Source organism: Tasmannia lanceolata, unplaced genomic scaffold (genome assembly GCF_043159265.1).
Source record: "Tasmannia lanceolata isolate RefF3 unplaced genomic scaffold, GAP_Taslan_0.1 ptg000023l, whole genome shotgun sequence".
Classification (NCBI taxonomy): domain Eukaryota; kingdom Viridiplantae; phylum Streptophyta; class Magnoliopsida; order Canellales; family Winteraceae; genus Tasmannia; species Tasmannia lanceolata.
The window spans coordinates 5,764,542-5,784,760 of record NW_027518700.1 but is presented as its reverse complement, the minus strand read 5'-3'; the positions used below and the strand labels follow the sequence as shown (position 1 = coordinate 5,784,760).

Sequence of the window (20,219 nt, the reverse complement as noted above, 5' to 3'; positions counted from 1 at the left end):
CCATGTCATTTTTGACATTTTCCACCTAATCCTGTTAGTTTCTCGGGAAAACAAGTGAACACCACTATTTTAGCTTTCTCGGGAAAAAAAGGTGTTTTCCCGGGATTTGATTTCCCGAGAACGCAAGTAAACAGAGCCTCAGGGTCTGAATATAATTTAAGATGACGAACCCAACTAGTGTCAGGATTAGACTTAGTCAATTTGAGCCGGATAGATCCTTTCACCTCTTTCATGAAAGGATTCATTAGCCGACCCCAACTGGTTTGGGACAAAGGCTTAGTTGAGTTATGTCTATTTATGAGGGGTATTTTTATACATTGTCAACTCCTCTCTCCTCTCTCCTCTCTCCTCTCTCCTCTCTCAACCCCTGCAGACACATACATAAACAGTGTTGTGCATCTTTTTCTACATCTGCTTTCCTTTGCATTTTCTTTTCATGTTAGTGATACAAAAAAAATACATGCTCTCCAAAAAATAACAATATAACAAGAATATATAAATGGCCAAACAAATTAAGAACAAATTTACACTTACTGAGCACAGCAGGGATGTCATTTATCTCCGCCGAAGAGGATTGACGACGTTAAATTGTTAGCTGCAAGGAGAGTTTGTGATCACACGAGTGATTCAATTGCAGAGATTGGTTGCTCCATCTTGTGTATACCTTGTTTCATTTGTATGAAATGTGTTATAAGGCTGGATTCCTCTACCTGCTTCAAGTACATGGTCAGATAAGACTCATCCATTGTGTGCCAATGTTCAAGGTTTAGGAAGATGTGAAAGTTTGTTAAACAATGTAAAGCCATCAATGCATTCAGGTATATGAAATCTAACCATTTGTCTTGTGTGTGGAGATCTAAATACTGAAAAAGGTTTCTCAACCCATCTGAGAAAGACTTGATAAAATGAAGAAAAGAGAGCTACATGCTGTAGTCAATATAGCTAACTTAGTAGCACTAACTCACTTTGGGGAGGTTGTTGCAATTTATTTAGCTTTGGTTGTTCTATGTATGAATTGGGGTTGTCACTTATTGGGAGATCTTGCGAGCATAGCTCAGGATATGAATACTGGTGTTTGATTGTCAGGAGATCGGTGAGAATAACACAGACAAATTTCTTTATAGGATTTTGGATTTTCATAATTCTTTCGTATGAAGATCTACAACTTTGAATGGTCCCCAACTCCCATTTTTGTTCTTTGAAGGATGATATTAAACAGAGACAATGAGATTGAAGCCTCTATGTAGGCTGTATGCAGTTTAGGATTTTCATACCGTTCAATGGTGTAGTGAAGAAAAGAATGTACCTGGTGTTATCTGAATTTATCAAGGACAAAATAATATGCTACATCCAAGGCAGGAAATCTCGGACTGATTAAGGCGCAATTTCCTTCCTAAGCAGTCAAGTTTGTGTAATTTCCCATTTGCAAATGAATAGGGAGCTTCCGATCCATTTCGCGCCTTGTTGCGAGATTGATTTTCAACTGTCCAGCATGTATGATACACAACGCATCTCGGTTTTAGTGGTAATAGCATAACATCTTTCCTGGTATGCACTTCTCCAAGATTTATGTTCTTCCGCCTTAATTCCATTGGTATCGTGAATCAAATAAGACTAATGAGAGGCACACTGCTTTAGCAGTTTAACTTATCTCAACCAAGGAGTGTAATGGTTTTGGTGTCATCCTTGGTTATGAGAAGAAAGCTCTCATAGCTAAAGAGTTTGATCGAGATGTCTTAAATCCACTATATCAATGCTGCTAAGATATTAGACCACTTATTATGACAAAAGGTCAAGAAAAAGGTTAAGGCACAAATTATAGATACCATGGCTTCCCTTAAATAAGCTTTCTGGCAACATACATAAAATACCCAGAAAACATGAATTTGTTTTTGGAGGGTATTTTGGTCTTTTATTAAAATGAATTAAAATAATTATTTTCGTCCATAATTAATTGGGATTAATATGTTTCCTAGTTGGAATAAATTAGGGCTTTCATAACCTACTAATCTAGGACTCTTCACAAGAGTCTATAAATACACATTAAAGCCACAAAGCTCAGAACTTTTAACCCTAAAAGGAAAACGTGTAGAGTTTTGGGAGAAACAGAAAACATGTGGAAGTCTTTGATGAGGAGAGAACGTGTGGAGCTCGGGAATTTATATCCCCTAAAAAGGTATGTAATTAGATTGAAAGTATGTTTTGTGGTTAATTTTATCCTCTATAGAGATTCAAATCTCTTGAGATGAAGATTAAAAGTTGTATCTAGGGTTGTTGAATAAAAAACAACGAGCATAGAACTAGTGTAAATATCATGTTCTTCGAGTAAAGAATCATGGATTAGGGTTGTGGGAATTGGTTTCCCGAAGATCTTTACGTTCTTTTCGTGTTGGATGCCCTAATCAAATATGGAAGATTATTAAGATTGTTTAATGCACAAAAAGGAGGTAAAAGAAGGGTTTTCGGGTGAAAACCAACGAAAAAAAAGGCAATCTCGCAGGTTTTGGAAAAACCCAACTCGCGATACTCGGACGCCCAAAATAGATGTCCGAAGGGGCTTTCGGACTCCCGAAGGGTGAGGGTCACTCGACCGAAGACGCGCACCCGATAGATAACAGAGAGGGGGAAAATTCAAAGACGCCCAAAGGTGATATTCGGACGTCGCCCGAACATACTATGTGGGTCAAATTCAGGAATAATTTCCCGAGCAGTGTTGAGGGCACAAATTTGCCCCAAAAGACTTAGTTAATGTTTCAAAGTGTTAATTTAGAATTAATATGGACTATAGGTGATACTACATAGTGATCAAAGGGAACTTATTCATGAGAAACAAACTCAAACAAGTACCACGGGTGAGTAGACATGTTCTTGTTCTAGATTATTTACTATGCAAAGTTGTGCATGTATCCAGTTATTTGAAATAGTTCTAGATGTGTTAGTGTACACATAGATATTGATACATAGTATTGTATGTTTCTGAGTACGGAATTACAATTGTATGCTACATGCCAGTTGGACTTGATTGGTCACAGTTTTGCATCAGGACATAGTGTTGTTCAAGTGTGATGCTACAATTGTCGTCCTCTGGGACAAGTTGAATCCGTTTGGATTTTACTAGTACGGTCGAAGGAGGTCACGGTTCTAGCTGCAGTTATTGCTCTACGCAGTACCTTCAAGAGCATGATCCTTCGCAGTACCTAAGAGGGTGAAATCTTCCACAAGTACAATGGGGATTCGGCTTCCCACAAGTTAGTGGGTAGGTTCCGTTAACTACATAGTCTAGCAGTACTAGACTCACCGCACCAGATTCCAGTTACAGTTACAGTTGTGCATGTTATTGCCAGTTTCATTATGCCAGTTTTGCTAGCTAGATTGGAAATATATTGATTACATAAAATGCCAGTTAAACAGTTTATTTGAATTTGTATGATATTCTTGATACTATTATTAGTATAGGACTTGTCTATTTCATTGAGCTTTGGCTCATTTGTATATTCTATGTAACAGATGACGAACAGTAGATTGCGTGGGCTTTTGGGAGTGAGCAAGGACGCAAAGTTTAGGAGTTGATTTATTTCCGTTATTCAGTTTGGTTGAGACAGAAGTAGTAGGAATGAACTTTTAGTTGATTTAGTTGGGTTTTCACATTGTAGTCCATTGGATAAGAGATTTTAGCTTCCACATTTCTTTCACTCTGACAGTTGGTTATTAAAATATAAATTGGATATTTTAGTTGCTCTGTTTTTTGCATGGTTCTTTGAATGCCTTACGTATTCGTGGTTTGATGAATATGTGGCGTTGTGATGCGACTAGATTGGATATCGGTCTAGGGGCGTGGCAATAGATCTAAAGATACATGTTTATGAGGTGACAAGAGTATAATCTTTCAAATGGAAACAGCTCAGGATACAATCCTTCAGTAATAGACATGAGATTTAAGAGATTGTTAATTTCTTGAAGAAGTTTTATGAGGTGAACAAAGTGAATAACCCAGTTCCGACTGATACCAACTTCTCCTGAGTCCCCAAGGAGTAGAATAGCCTAGGACTTTAGGCACTTAAGTCCCTTTTTTAGTTGATTAGAACAGCGATGTTGTTGGATCAGATCAGACCTCTCACGGAATATGATACACACACACACACACACACACACACACACACACACACACACAAGTAAAAAAACCCGTGCGATGCACAGGCCGACAAAGAACTGTACGGACCACATCATAGGTTGATCCAAACCATCCATGTGATGGAACACAACAGAAATAGGTTGTGCCCGCAAAATCATTTCCTCCAATCTATAGAGGTTTCCATAATTAAAAAAGCATAAAGGAGGGGGGTAGGATTGAAATTATGTGGCTTTAATGGGTGCCTTTGTTAAAAAGCATAAAGGAGGGGGTAGGATTGAAAATATGTGGGTTGAATGGGTGCCTTTGTTAAAAAAAGTCAAAAAAAAAGTTAAGTGTAATTCTATTAGAATTTTGGGAAAATTCAAATAATTCTCTCCTTTTCTCTTCTGCTATATATATATATATATATAGAGAGAGAGAGAGAGAGAGAGAGAGAGAGAGAATTTATATGATGGGTGGCCGTGAAAACACGTGAAGTCTTGGAAAACAGGTACGGCCCACTTTTTTTCTATGATCCAAACCGTTCATCTGTTTGGGCACAACATAGATAGGTTGTGCCCCAAAAATCATTTCCATAGGATGATCCTAACCCTCCGATCTGTAGAAGATTCCATAAATGGTTTTTGGAAATCTCCATATTCAGATCGGAGGGTTAGGATCATCCAATGGAAATGATTTTGGGGCACAACCTATTTACGTTGTGCCCAATCAGATGAACGGTTTGGATCATAAAAAAAGTGGGCCGTACCTACTTTTTGAGACTTCACGTGTTTTCACGGCCACCCATCATATAAATTCTCTCTCTCTCTCTCTCTCTCTCTATATATATATATATATATATATATATATATATATATATATATTACTAGGGTGGTACAATGAGAAAGACTAAAATGCACCCTTAGACGGGCACATAATTACTTAACCCTTCTAACCCCCCCCCCCCCCCCCCCCCCCCCCCCTCAAGCTGGAGTGTATATGTCACACAGCCCAGCTTGTTACAAATATCACTCAACTTGGACTTTCCCAGTGGTTTGGTAAACATATCAGCCAACTGATCTCCATATTGAGTAAACACAGAGCATATTTCTCCCTTTTGGAGGTTCTCGATAAGAAACATATTTACCAAAAGAAGAAGATAACAAATATTTTTCCTAAGCTCACAGTTTGTCAAAAAAAAAAAAAACTGCTACAAAAGATGTTTTCACTGCTTATCCAATCTAAAGTGCCATTCTTGCTTAAACATTGAAATGATGAACAAAAAAATATACTTCTAGATGCCATATGTCAACAAATACATGCACAAGTTGCCATTTTCTTAACAACTATTTTTCATAAGCTCACAATTCGTCAAAAAACTGCTTATCCAATTTAAGGGCCATGCTTGCTTAAAAATCAAAATGACGAATCAAAACAATATACTTTTAGATGCCATATATCAACAAACACATGCAAAGATTTCCATTTCCTTATGTTTCTTCTATTATCAGAGCATGATTAAGTTATAGCAGTTATGGCAGAGAAACATAAGCCTATGCTGTGTGTTCATGCCTGTATGGGGGTGAAAGGATGTATTTTCTCTTCATTTTACCTGGATAACTGCCGTTGAAGCTAATAGATCTCTACATTCATCAAGCATGGCCCTCTCCTGTGCTGCTACTTCAGCAAGTTCGGAAACCAGAGAGTTCATTCCCTCCACCTGTGAAACATATAAGACATGACACAAGTTTCAGTCAAGAATCTAAAGTAATTACTGATGAATGAGAGATTACTACCAATTCAACATTTGAAAGACACCTTTTGACTTATCTATAAATAAAATTACCACTCCATTTCTCAGATTCAATTAATGAGGCAACTTTTTGCAAGGGGTCCCCTTGGAATAATATTTTGACTGACAGATGAGATTGAGTCTCAGTAGAAAACCCTCAAAAAGCTTTAGGAATGTCCAAATAGTCAAAAAATAAAGGAATAGTCCTTTCTACTTTGAAGTTCTGATAATCACCCTAGTAAACTTTTGTCTCCCTCATGTGGCTCCTCTCTTGGTTCGATGACATACAGCCCACGATAGTGCCACCTCCCTCCCCTCCCTCCCCTCACTTCCCATCAAACCCAACTAATTTATCACTATCTGAAACCCACATCAGCCTCCATCTTCATTTTGGAGCCTACTTTAGGGACTGATCTGAAATTTTCAGATCTGCCTTTTATTTTCTTTCCTTTAGATATTTGTACCCTACTTTAGCTGATTTGTCTTTATGATGTGCCTTCTAATTATAGAACCATCATGTTGCACATTATTAGATTAGATTAACTATTTAACTTCTAATTGATGTTTGAACTCAAAAGTAATACATTTCAATGCATGTTCTATTTGTGAATGGCTGCCACATTTTTTTAAATTGTTTTTTTTTAATGTTCTTTTTCTTGGAATGGTATGATTGCTTAAATTGTTTGGAAATGTTGCTTGCTGCCCCAATTGAACTAGCACCCGTTATCGCTCCTAAAAGTTCAATGGGTCTAATTTGCGAACCCTAGGTTTGGATTAGATAAGTGTAGATCATCTTTGAGAGAAATTTATTTGGAAAAGCTACAATGAATAAACAATTGACCTGGAAGTTGCTGTTTGTCCGCAATAAAAAATGGGATTCATTCAAGTCACCACTGATGCAAGTCAAATAACAAGTGATATGCATGAACAATTTTTCATTTTGTGTCACTACTTCGGAGGGTTGTCTTCAGATCAATTTTGATAGTAGCAACAAAGTCATTGGGTATAATGATGTCACTAATAGAGTCAAGTTTTGGGGGGACCATCCCAGGCCCTAATGATAGAGGGATTTTGGATTTTGCAAGTCCTTATGGAGATGATCACGCGATAGATACTGAGGTGAAACCTGTTTCCATCTCTAGTGTGTGGGAACTATTGGCCACTCCATGGAAGGCTTATGTTCAAAATTTGTGAACCGTTCCTTCTCCCACATCCACAAGGGAGGAAACTCTAAGGTGGATAGATTAGCAAATTTTGTAGGAATGTTATTGTTTGGTATCATATGCCTGATTTGTAAATCTTGTTTTTGTTCCTATTTCTTTTTCATTTTCCTTGTCGGCTTTTTGATGAATGGCAAAAGAGGACACGCTATTGAGTGCAAAATACCAAGTGGAAAGTCCATGTTCGTTTCAATGCGAATAAACAGGAGAAGAGAGATATTCCCTGAATGTGGTAGCAACAGACAACAGCAATAGCTGGAAGCGACATGGATAATAAGGTTATTTACTGGTTAGAAGAAAAAGATGGTTCACATCATAAGAAGTCATGTGGGCATGGCAGAAGCATGGAGAGATTCTATAGCCTCTGATTAAAGATGACATGCAGGAAACCCTAATGAAATCTGGATGTGTCCCAGGAATTAGGTACTACAATGCCTCGAATTTGGGAGCGATTATCCCAAAGAAGTAGCAGCCTCGAGTTGTAGCTGCAGGGGAGGGGAGAGCAGGTCTTCCTGAATAGATAGGGTTAAGGCTCCAAGCATGTCTGTGGCCGATTTAACAATCTAGTACCATAGAGGTGCCAATGAACACATAACATCGATACCCATTTTACGTCTACAAAATTAGATATACGATTTATGGTCTGTGCTTGATAAATTTGAAAAATGCAATAACTGACACAAATACCAGTTTGATAAAATCTGAAGAGGTTGCTACCTTCCTCTTACTGAATTCTTAAATCCAAAGTATGGATGTCTAGATGGAGTTGATTCTCTCACGATTTATCCCTCTTTGTTCACATTAAGTGATTCTCCCATGCTTAGCAGGTCTTATATAACTTAAATGAACTAGATCAAACATAGCTTATTATATGCATGAATTAACTCAATGAAAAATCCAACAATGCCCGATCTCGATGCTCTAAGAGAATATGAGGCAGCTCAGTGTTCCTTCTTGAGATAATAGGTCATTATGGATCATTGTAAGACTATACGAGTCTATATTAGAAGCTTCTTGTGACGCTGATTGAGTTGAGAAGTCAAGCCTTGAGACAAAAATTGTTTCCCTGCTTGTCTTGGTATATTTCTAGAAACCAGTACGTTTCAATTAAACATTTTGTTCATTAGGGTTTAATTGTATCCTAGCTCTATAACTCAGACTAGGCTTATCGCTGGATGAACCGTGTTGCTGATTCTGACGCCAAAATGGCAGGTACAACTAGTCCGTGAACAGCCAACCACCGCACTATAAAAATTGGAGAGAACACTCCATGCTTGGAAAGGTGAAAACCAAGAAACACTATCACAATTGTAATTTGCAAAATTTAAGCAGAATTTAAAGCCCTGGTAGCAACAAGGGAATCATGATCATGAAATTCATTGTGGCGGCAGATTCTCTTTCAAAAAGCTCTTTTCCAATTCATTATTGTTGGCCATACCCTATTCTTCCATTCCCTATGACCTTAGGTCTATTATCAATTTATCATAGATACTTGTAACGGGATGGAATAATTTAGGATGGAATTCTTTCTTTTCATCAAATAATTCTGCTAAATCTTACCCTTGATAGTAAAGAACATATGGAGGAACCCATAGCTTGCATAACATCAACTGCTGAACTGATAGCATCCTTCACCGCGTGGAGTTCTGCCTGAAAAACCATGGTGAAAATAAATTCCCAACTATTTATCTCAAGTACAAATTTCATTTTTATTCACTTCATGTCATTTTTCCAAAGAACTAATTCCATCCATGATAACTCATGCTTAAGGAATTTAGTTAAAGAATCATTCCAATAATCAATACAGGCATACCCTGGCACCTCCAGTAATTGGAAGGCGGAGAGTGCTAGCCTCCAAAGCTTCAATGGCTCCAGATAAAGAACTAGAATGCTCCCTTTCCACAAGAGCCCAATCATCAAGGCAGATCATCTGAAAAAATCCAAATTGCATGCTAGCATTTAGAACAAAAAATGTATATAAAATAAATTAGTTAAAAAGTGGTACTGAAAATGTCAAGAAACAAAGAGATGTTGAAAGAGCAGTGATCTATAGAGTGAATTGTTTCTTATTAAATAAAACACAAAAGTAATTAAATTCAAATGAGGAATTCCAAAATGCTAAAGGAGCTGCAACTTTGAGGAATGATAAGATAGTTTTACTGACATGGACTTATTCCTTACACTATGTTCAAGGATGGTGCCTTATATGCAATCAGGTGGCTATACACATCTTGTTTACTCAGCTGAAATTTAACGAGACTTTTATATCTCTTTCGAACAATAATATTCTCCCCAATGTGCTTCCAGAGGTCACTAATTGCAGATGAATTGACAATATGGTGTTCGTGGGTATGCAAGCAAACTAGCCCCTTATAAATTCTCAAAAATAAAAATAATGGCTATGAAGTATTCAAAATCACCAAGGACTAGGAGTATCTTTTTCATAAACCACAAAGAATCATTCAATAACTACTAAGGCCTTTAGGATCTTTTTCCTTCTCTTGTGCTATTCCTATAGTGTTTTTATATAAATTTTGTTAACACAGATCTAGAAAAAAAATATATAAACCAAAACATGGATGCAACTATCTCGTAGAAGAGAAACAGAATAACATTTATAAATTCTCAAAATCGAGGACTACTATGGAGTATAGACTATTCAACACCACTAAAGAATAAAGAAAGATTAACAGCGTACTTGTTCTTTCAGAACTGAGCTCAACTTCATATCTTGACTCAGATGTTGGAGGTTGATCCTTTTCATGGTGACAGAATCACGGAGTTTTGAAGTGATGCTCCACACATTGCAAAGGATATTCTGATTAAAAAAACAAGCATCAGATGATGTTGTAGACCTCATTTCTAGGAATTCATTCATGACCACGATTGTTAAAACTTATGTCAATCCGAAATCTGCGATCATTAGAAAGGCTAGAATGTGTCTTCATAGAAAGAGAGAGAGAGAGAGAGAGAGAGAGAGAGAGAGAGAGAGAGAGAGAGAGAGAGAGAGAGAGAGAGAGAGAGAGAGAGAGAGAGAGAGAGATACTGCAATTGATACTCAAATTTAACTCCTAAGACATGAAAAAATAAAGAAACATACTCAAAGTTCTATAATAAAAGTACAATTCATTAATGATATCTCAGTGACTTCATGACAGTGTACATTAGACATCACATTTCTGCCATCAAGATATATGAAGTATGTATCAAAATAGAAAGCAAGCGGATATGCAAAGGAAGAGATAATGGCCGATGCACAAGTCTTTGACCACTTTAATATTGACCATTATAAAGTTCATGCCACAAGTAATACATTTTCCTTGCACAGAAGATTAAATCGTTCAACCTACATAGATATATAATTATATTGTTGGGAATTGTATCATTCTTTACTTCAGCTATTCACATATTAAGCAGTAATGAGGCCACAGAAAAACAAAAACAAAAACAAGTGGAAATATTAAGACTAAAGGACAAGTTAGAATTTCATGAAGAATAAGATGAAGGCGGAACCAGGGATATATTCTTCAATCCCACCTAAATCTTACGGCTACTATTTTTTTCGAAGAAGTAACAAAACTTTTACTAAAACAAAAGGGAAACTACAGCAGAAGCAGAGATTTCCCCTCAACTGATACATATTACTAGTACCTGGAAACTTCTACTTTTGGATTCCTGATGACTAGAACTTGGGGGCACTTTGGCATTCCTATACATACAGTTGAGTATTCATAAAATTTGTAATTTTAGTGAGGTTTTCCATTTCTTCCATCTAATAGATGGAAGTGATTATGGCATGGATAATTATCTACCACCCGAATTAGAGTATGTTTGAAGGTAAAGCATCAATTCTGGTTCTATGTGGATAGACAAAGGTAAAACACCAATTTTCCATATGGAAGCAGTACAAAAATATTGGCAAAGTAATTCTGACAGACAAGACAGAGAAGGCATTCAACAACTCTAAAGAATCCTACCTCTGCTGTAACTTTCTGGATAGACAGCGCAGTATCTACTCGAGCATTGACAAAGCGCCATTGCAAGTATCTATTGTACAGCAGCCTCAGCTGATGAGCATCTTCTAAGCGGTTCACACCTTTCTTTCCTTTCCAAAAATCAGAAACAAAGCTGAGAACAGAGGTCGAATTGTTGGGTCGACTAGTTACAGAACTTGCTGAATGACAAGGATTAGATGGCCTTGCCCGGGATGGACTGAGCATTGTTCTAGAGGGAGAAGAAGAAGCCAAAGTGGCTTTACTTGGCGATGACAAAGGTGATGACAGAGATCGACTTGGACGAGTTGCTGAAGATGCTCTTTCCAATGAACTTAAAGATACACCAAGACCAGATGCAACAAGCTTAGAAGACCCAGACTGTCGCAGTGAACTATCATCAATAGAATCCACTTCATAACCCACTCTTCCAATTCCATCGAAAGAGACTCGCCTTGTCACCTCGCTAACTGATTTATGTATGCCACTACCCACATGATCAGATGCAGATGAAACAAGCTTAGAGGGCTCAGACAGTCGTGGTGAACTATCATCGACAGAATTCGCTTCATAACCCACTCTTCCAATTCCATCAAAAGAGACTCTCCTTGCCACAACTGATCTATGTAAGCCACGACCCACATGATCAGAAGAAGACATTCTCCTAATAGGCGAAACCCCTCGTCCCGGAATTGGCAAAGCATCAGCTCTGATAGACTCCTCAGTAAGATCCATGCTTTTTGTTGAGGCATTAGAACACATCTTCCCATCTTTTCTGTTACTCCACATATGCTGATCTATCACTCTAGCATGCGAATTCTCCACAGGCCTAGAATTTTTTGATTGATCAGAGGCATTCTTTCCTCTAGAAGGAGTCTTCTTTCTCTCTGGTGTAACTTTCCGCTGAATGGCCGGGCTTTCGGCCTGCCTATGTGCCACATTTGAAGAAGGCTTCAGATTCTGATCAGAAGAGATGTTTGTAACTGATCTTTCCTTCTTGTTAATAGGAAGAAAGAAAGCATCAGACTGAAAAGAAACATAGTAACTCCGCGTAGAAGGCCACAAGCCCTCAGGTGTCCCACCACCCATTAACTGCCTTGATGAATTGTGCAATGTTGCAGAAGGTCTAGGTGGAGATGAAGATGTGATGTGTCGTCTCCTTTCGGCCGATTGGGCTCGTTTTGAAACAGAAGGGCTGGGTGTAAGGGCTGTCCTAGTGAAATTTGGAGAGGGGGATCTTTTTGGAGTGGACAAAGAAGGAGATGGGATTGCAGTCTTATACCTTGATGTGATTTCCCTTGTTCTTGGCTTGTGAGAGACTGCATTATTCTTCTTAGATGGCCCCAATGGAGACCTCTTAGTCTGTTCCTTCTCACACACATCCATTCACACCTTACAAATCAAACCACATTGAGAGCTCCCTCATAAAACTACATACACATTTCAAGCTTTCATTTATCCTATTTACCCTAAAAAAGAAGATCCCTCTCTTTGATACAACTATGCCAGAGAGAAAGGTTAGAAGTGAGGACAGTTATGCAAGGAGGAAAGGAAAAGAGAAACAAAAAGCATAAAGAGAAAAAGAAAAGAGAACCCATTTCTACAAATGACTGGATCTGGTAACAGAGAGAGATTCACATTACAAAACTCTATAAGCAATGGGTTTTAGAGAGATAGATTGACTAATGCAAACTCTACAAGAAATGGGTTTTAGACAGAGAGATTCACCAATACAAACCTATATAAGAAATGGGTTTTAGAGAGAGATTCACAAATGCAAAGCTCTACAAGAAATGGATTTTAGAGAAAGAGATTCACCCAATACAAAGCTCTACAAGAAATGGGTTTTTTGTTTCCACCATTAAAGGCCAAATCCCAAGTAGATTAGACCACTAGCCATGAGCCTACCGAAGGAAACTTGAGGATTACTACGTGCATTTAATGTTCATCATCCGTTAATAACAAACACAAGAAAGGTCGCTGTCTAACGAGAAGGGGGGTTTATACTTAGTAGGGCAGTGTGCGTAGGATACGAGAAGAGTAGGGTGTATGATAAGGGATTCTTCTTTTTGCCTTTTGTCCCTCTCACAGGAGTGGGCATGGTCTGCAGGGCTGGAATTGGGCCTACTATTCTTCCCACTCTTTTTCAGGAAAGGGAGTGAAAAGAAACTGGAATAAGAAAAATCTAAGGAACTTTTATTCAACATTTCTTGGGCTCTTCTCTCTCTCTCTCAAACCTCTCAACTGTCACAATAAAATCAGGAATAAAAATCTTGGTTTGAGTTTTTATATGGTGTAAGCCCTTATGGACCACATCATAGGATGATCCAAACCGTCCATGTGGTGGAACACAAGGTGAATATGTTGTACCCCAAAGATCATTTCCATAGGATGAACCTAGCCCTCCGATCTAATCTATAGAGGTTTCCATAATTTGCAGTTCTCTATAGATCGAAGTGCTGGCATCATCCTATAGAAATGGTTTTTTGGGCACAACCTATTTAAGTTATGGCCCATCATATGGACGGTTTGGATCATCCTATAATGTGCTCACTATAGTACTTTTGAAAAATAAGGGGCCATAAGGGCTTACACCATATAAAATCTTGGTTTAAGGCTGGTGAAGAAACCTCTAATAACATTTTATTCAATGGAATTTTGTTGCTTTGCATTTTATTTCATTTTATGGTGGTTTTTTGTTTGTATTGGAGATTTAAGCAACGGATTCTAGAGTTGTGGGAAGTGACATGGACCTCCATGTGCAAAGGAGATCCATTGTCCATCCCCATATATTTTTCGGGAAATTAACATAATATAAATGCCATACATTGTTCTTAGACACCCCATTTTCTTTGTTTTTTGTTCTGACTAAGGTCCATTTCTTCAATTAAAAAGAATTGTAAAGTTTAAGGGAAGAAAAAAATATATGAAACCATCCTGTCAAAAGATAATGAATAATAGAATCGTTTTATTTTCCCGATTAATGAACAAAACGAAAATATGGCAAAACTTTTTCAACATTTGTCTTAATTCTAATTGAATTTTGATGTGTTAGATACCTTACTAATAGGCCAAAAGCTCCAGAACTGATGGAACGCATTAGACAAGGCTCTTAAAAGTTGTCCCATACGTCCCACTTGTCCCATACCTAGCCGGGCATCCATTTAGGAGACAGGACCAATGATTTTTGAATCAATAAAAAGAGTTTAACTGCTTTTGTAGATTAAACTGAATTAAATATTTGAAAGTTTCACCATGTTATCTTTTAATTAGTTGCTTTTGTTGATTTTTTTCCATTATTAAGGTTAAAGTGAAAAGTTATGGATTTGTTAATCTTAAAAAGAAAAAGGTGAAAGTTTGGGATTAAACTGAATAAAAATTATAAAATATTCGAAAGTTTTACATTAGTTACTTTTTGTTGATTTTTTTCGATTATTAAGGTTAAACTGAAACAAGTTACGGAATTATTATTTTTAAAAAGCAAAAGGGCACACTTTGGAGAATGATTCTTTCTTTTTTCATTTTTAGAGAAGGATTAATCAAGGAAAAATCGTTAAAAAAATGCAAACATTAGGTTGTATTGTGAATCAAGGGTACCTTTTGTTTTTTTAGTAAAGAGGGGTTGTCAGTACTTTTAGAAGAGGCTTATCACAAGAATACCCTCAACATTTTTGCTCCTTTCCCCATGCACTTTTCACTTTTTCACCTACACTTTCACCTTTTCCCACCACCTTCTTCTTCCTCAAGCCTTCCCAAACGTGGGAAACTCTATGAAAGGCCATGGAAGCTTGCCATTGCCACCTTTTGTAAGCACCATCTCCGTTGGCTTTCGAAAGAAAACCCCATTAGTTCTCTTGAGTTTCCTTTGGGTGCTCCGATAGGTCCATTTTCTACAATTTAGTGCTTAGATTTTAGATGTTGTTTTCATATATATTTTTTTGTGATTATTCTCATCCTTTCTATAGTAGTGTATTTGTTTGGTTATTCTCATCTCTCTCTCTCTCTCTCAATGGTTCAATGGTTCAATGGTTGTAAACCCATTATCACTTATTATCCAACCTGTTTGGTTACTCTATTTAGACACTCATAAGAACCTATTTATACAGTTGGAACCATTATGTAGATCTCAGAACCACAATTTAGCGGTTCTTAGAGTGTAAATAGTGGTTCCAAGAGTGTAAATATGGATTCATACATTGTAAAAGTGATCATGAGTGTATTAAAAGTGGTTTAGGTACTCATAATCAGTTTTATACACTTGGAACCATTGCATAGATCTCTGAACCACAATTTAGTGGTTCCAAGAGTGTAAATAGTGGTTCTAAGAGTGTAAATTATGGTTCCAAGAGGGGAAATTAGGGGTTCATACATTGTAAAAGTGATTATGAGTGTATTGATAGTGGTTTAGGTACTCATACTAAGTATGTATACAATCAGAACCATTATCAGAACCATTATCGGAACCACAATTTAGTGGTTTCGAATGTTGCAAAAGTGTATTAATAGTGGCCTAGGTACTCATAATGAGTATACGTACAATCAGAACCATTAAGTTGACCTCGGAACCACAATTTAGTGGTTCCAAGAGTGTAAATAGTGGTTCCAAGAGTGTAAGTTATGGTTCCAAGAGTATAAATTGTGGTTCCAATAGTGTAAATAGGGGTTCATGCATTGTAAAAGTGATCATGAGTGTATTAAAAGTGGTTTAGGTACTTATAATCAGTATGTGTACACTTGGAACCATTACGTAGACCTTGGAACCACAATTTAGTGGTTCCAAGAGTGTAAATAATGGTCCAAAGAGTGTAAATTATAGTTCCAAGAGGGGAAATTAGGGGGTTCATACATTGTAAAAGTGATTATGAGTGTATTGATAGTGGTTTAGGTACTCGTACTAAGTATGTATACAATCAGAATCATTATCGAAACCACAATTTAGTGATTTCGAAGGTTGCAAAAGTGATCATGAGTGTATTAATAATGGCTTAGGTACTCATAATGAGTATCATAACCATTACATAGACCTCGGAACCACAATCTAGTGGTTCAAAGAGTGTAAATAGCGGTTCCAAGAGTGTAAGTTATGGTTCCAAGAGTGTAAATTATGGTTTCAGCGGTTCATGCATTGTAAAAGTGATCATTTGTGTATTAAAAGTGGTTTAGGTACTTATAATCAGTACGTATACACTTGGAACCATTACGTAGACCTCGGAACCACAATTTAGTGGTTCCAAGAGTGTAAATAATGGTTCCAAGTGTGTAAATAAGGGCTCATATAGTGTAAAAGTGATCATGAGTGTATTGATAGTGGTTTAGGTACTCATATTCAGCATGTATACAAAACGTATTGTACGGCGATGATCCAAACCATCCATTTGTTGGGCCACACGATAACAGGTTGTGCCCAAAAATCATTACCATAGGTTTAGGTACTCATATTCAGCATGTATACAAAACGTATTGTACGGCGATGATCCAAACCATCCATTTGTTGGGCCACACAATAACAGGTTGTGCCCAAAAATCATTACCATAGAATTATCCTAAGTTCCTAACTGCCCTATTTATAGATGCCTCACAAGTCACACCATATAAAATCTCGTTAGAGAAGAACTCCCATTTAAAAAAATAAGGGCTTTGCTAACAAGTGCCCTTAATGAGTGCCCTAAGGGCACATGTTAAGGGGCATTTAATTGCCCTTGGGATCATGATTCTACACATGTTTTGATGAATAAAATCCCAAAAGATGTGTAGAAAATCTCAAATTATGTGTAAAATCGTGATCCTAAGGGCAATTAAATGCCCCCTAACAAGGCACTCGTTAGCAAAACCCAAAAAAATAATTGTGAAATAACCCCTACCTTTAAAGATTGGAGGGTTAGTATCATCCTGTGGTGATGGACTACAGGGTGCAACTTTTTTAAGTTGTTGACCAACAAATGAATGGTTTGGATCATCCAGTGAAGTTGACCCACTGTATTTTTTTCAAAAATATTGGACTTCACCCTTCCATTTGCTTCCAGGTTTTTTGTCTCGTTTATGGAGAGAGAGAGAGAGAGAGGTGGATGTGATGGGTAAAAGTAAAACTATGTTTTTAAAAAGAGAGGGGTATTTTCATCCAAATGCATCTCTCAATGTACGTGACAGCTCCTCTTTTACGTATTTGAAAAGGTACCCTTAATTGACAACATCAACAAATGTTTGCATTTTTGTTTAACAATTTTCCCAATAGTCAATCCTTTTCTTGTGTGAAAGTAATTATGTATATGACTCGACTTATTCATGAAACACAAAACCTAATGCAAAAGAGTTTTCTTTCTTCAAAATCCTGAAGATCATGACCCTTTTTCAAACTAATGTTTGTTGGCCAATGATCAATGGCCAGGACCAATTCGACCATCCAATTGGCCTTTATTAATGACCACCATGATGAGATTCTTAGACACTTGGACGTACAAAGTAGACCCCGCTAAATCTTAATCATGTGCTACGTCTACCGGCAGATTTTGGTGCGATCAAATGAGACCCACACCAATACAAGTAGGTCCAAGCTTTAATGGTGGTGCCATTTGTTTGAAAAATTAAACCTTGGATATAAGGGTATTTTCATCATTTTATAGCTAAAAGAAGTCCCCTTCTAAAAGTCTTCTCCTAAGAAATAAATCTAGTTGGAAAATGGAAGCCGTGTTGGAGAAGCAAACTAAAAGGGAAAATTCCTTCTCCTTTTGAAGGAGTGCAGATGATCTGCATGGTCTTAATTCAGCTTGATGTAGTTGGTTGGAGTAGTGCCCACTAATGGAAAGAACAGAAAAAGCTTTTCATATGGACTCCACCATGCTAATGATGTTCACTGTATTGGTCCCCATTCACTTCCCTCATCTAAGGGATTATCCATTAGCCTTCTATACTTTTCTTTTCCTCTTTCTTTTTATTTTCTGTGTGTTTTGCTAGGCCTAAGAACTCTCTAAATTGTGGTTCTTTCAACTAGTCAAGTGGAAGGTTATGTACGAGTCCTACGCTATTCAAAATGTTGTATCGTGTGGGCATCAACGCTCAATCAGAAGTCCATGCTAATGGTGAAGATCATCATGTGACAATCCCCATTCACATATTGTACACACAAATGCATTGATTTCTAAATTATTATATAATTATTACTTTGTATAAAAATAATCAATTTCTAATTATGTGTCTTTATCAATCTCATGGCATGTGTATTGGAGACTTTGGAAGAGGATGAATTAGCACGGTGTGTGTGATTGGTGGTGATGGACCATTGTGGGGATGATAAATCTCTTCAAGTTTGGAGATGAAAAAGTCTCTCTAGTAAGTTGATCTTAACCCTTGATCTGATAATGAATGGGCCTAAAAGATAGGTAATGTGTGAGATGAGAAGTCTCTCTGTGTAGAAATGGAAAAGTCTCTCCAAGGAGTTGTCATGTACAAATAATGTGCCACCAACGGATCATATATCCCTGAAATTAAGAAAAGTCAATCAATGCTTATAAAAATTGGGGAATTTGTACATTGATCCGTAATTCTTCGATTCCTGGCATTCGACCCTCTATTAACAATTCCGGCAATATGGGAATCCAAAATAGATATGAAATTCCACACCCTCATGAGAGAACAAAGAGTTTCAATTGGGAGAACTCATCCTCCCTTTTGCACATCGTATGCTTGGAATCAATACGCCCTGTGATCTTCACAAAACTCTACAAATCTTGACTTATGAGGACAACTACACTAATGGAAGAAGATAAACAAGCCATAACAGTTATTTCAATATCTGAAAGGTTTCTTTTTTCAGAACAGAGAAAGAAAACAGACAATGAAGTTTAAAATTGAAGACTTAGAAAAAGTAATCATTTTAAATTTAAAACATTTCTAACATCCCAAAACATTATCATGACTCATCATGTTGTAACACTTTTAATTTGGTATTTTATTAACGACAAGGAAGAAAAAAAAAATTAAGAAGAAAGATAGGTCTTGTACTTTAGGCTTTTGTTTTACTTTAATGAAAATCCAGTTGTAAAGAAAGCTGGAAAGAGGATTTCTTTGGATGGTTGATAAGTGGTTGAGTACTTTAGAGTTCGAGTGTTCTTGACAAATCAAATTAAATATTAATAACCAAATTAAAAGAGAAAGGTTTCTTTTAGGAAAGGAAGATTCTGCCATGGTAGAAAAATCATATAGATTGGATGATTGCAACCATCCGATCAATTTGATGTATGTCCACTTGAAGGCCAGTAATTGGACGGCAAGGATTGTTTGATCACTCTAATCTATGTTCCATCTATGAGTGGCCCACTAGGTAAATTATTCAAATTCAATTGATGGGCCACCACATTAATCGACAATATAGATGCATGTAAATTTCTTTTTAGCTACCATAAAAAGCATGCATTAATAAGTGTAAAACTTATGATGCAAAAATATCATGCTTTCATGACTACATTTTTATGAGGTAATAATAGAGCTAGAGTTCAAAAGTGGGGTATTCATTTATAAGCCAGACTTTACATTTAGAAGGTTTTAATTTTTAAAAAATCTCAGGGGCCACCCAAGTTTGCCCATTAGATGTTGTGTGCTAGTGAGTCTAGTATTTTTCAAAAAGTAGTGTGGGGGCCACTTCGTAGAATGATCTGGACAGTTCATTTGTGGGGCCACAACGTAAATAGGTTGTTCCTCTATTGATCATAACCATAACCATAACCATAACCATAACCATCCTATCTATATGGGAACTGCGCATTATAGAAACCATGATACATCCTATTTACACTGTGGCCCAACAAATGAACAGTTTAGATCATCCTACGAACTGTACTTTTTAAAAAATACTAGACTTCACACACATGCAGCCTATAAAATCTCATCCTATTATATAAAGTATCAATTTAATACTAATTATATGCAAATAGTTTTTTAGAGGTACCCAAAGAAGCCCTACTTCTTTACAAAAAGTTAGGGCAACCGATCGAATTTTGAGAAATTATCCATCTAAGACTTGATGGGATGCTCTAGATCAATGGCCCAGAGGCTAGTCATATGATAATAGCAGCTATAAATTAAGTTATATATGGTATATAGTTTGCACA

General features: G+C 37.0%; 1 protein-coding gene across 1 annotated transcript; it reads right to left on the bottom strand.

Moving 5' to 3' along the window:
- Positions 1 to 378: 378 nt before the first annotated feature.
- Positions 379 to 13,156, bottom strand: LOC143856231 (AUGMIN subunit 8-like). Its single transcript, XM_077366382.1, has 6 exons — positions 11,101 to 13,156; positions 9,822 to 9,941; positions 8,937 to 9,053; positions 8,684 to 8,773; positions 5,724 to 5,831; positions 379 to 710 (listed from the first exon to the last, which is right to left on the bottom strand). The coding sequence occupies exons 1-6, from the start codon at positions 12,499 to 12,501 to the stop codon at positions 615 to 617; spliced, it is 1,932 nt and encodes a 643-aa protein (XP_077222497.1). The 5' UTR covers positions 12,502 to 13,156; the 3' UTR covers positions 379 to 614.
- Positions 13,157 to 20,219: the final 7,063 nt, after the last annotated feature.

Bases quoted from the DNA above. Each gene is read 5' to 3' on its own strand.
- LOC143856231 (XM_077366382.1), bottom strand. From the start codon at position 12,501: ATGGATGTGTGTGAGAAGGAACAGACTAAGAGGTCTCCATTGGGGCCA. The intron at 9,942-11,100 runs GTAGGATTCTTT...TTTTTTAATCAG, and splicing joins TCCAGAAAGTTACAGCAGAG to AATATCCTTTGCAATGTGTG. The intron at 8,774-8,936 runs GTATGCCTGTAT...ATGGTTTTTCAG, and splicing joins CAATTACTGGAGGTGCCAGG to GCAGAACTCCACGCGGTGAA.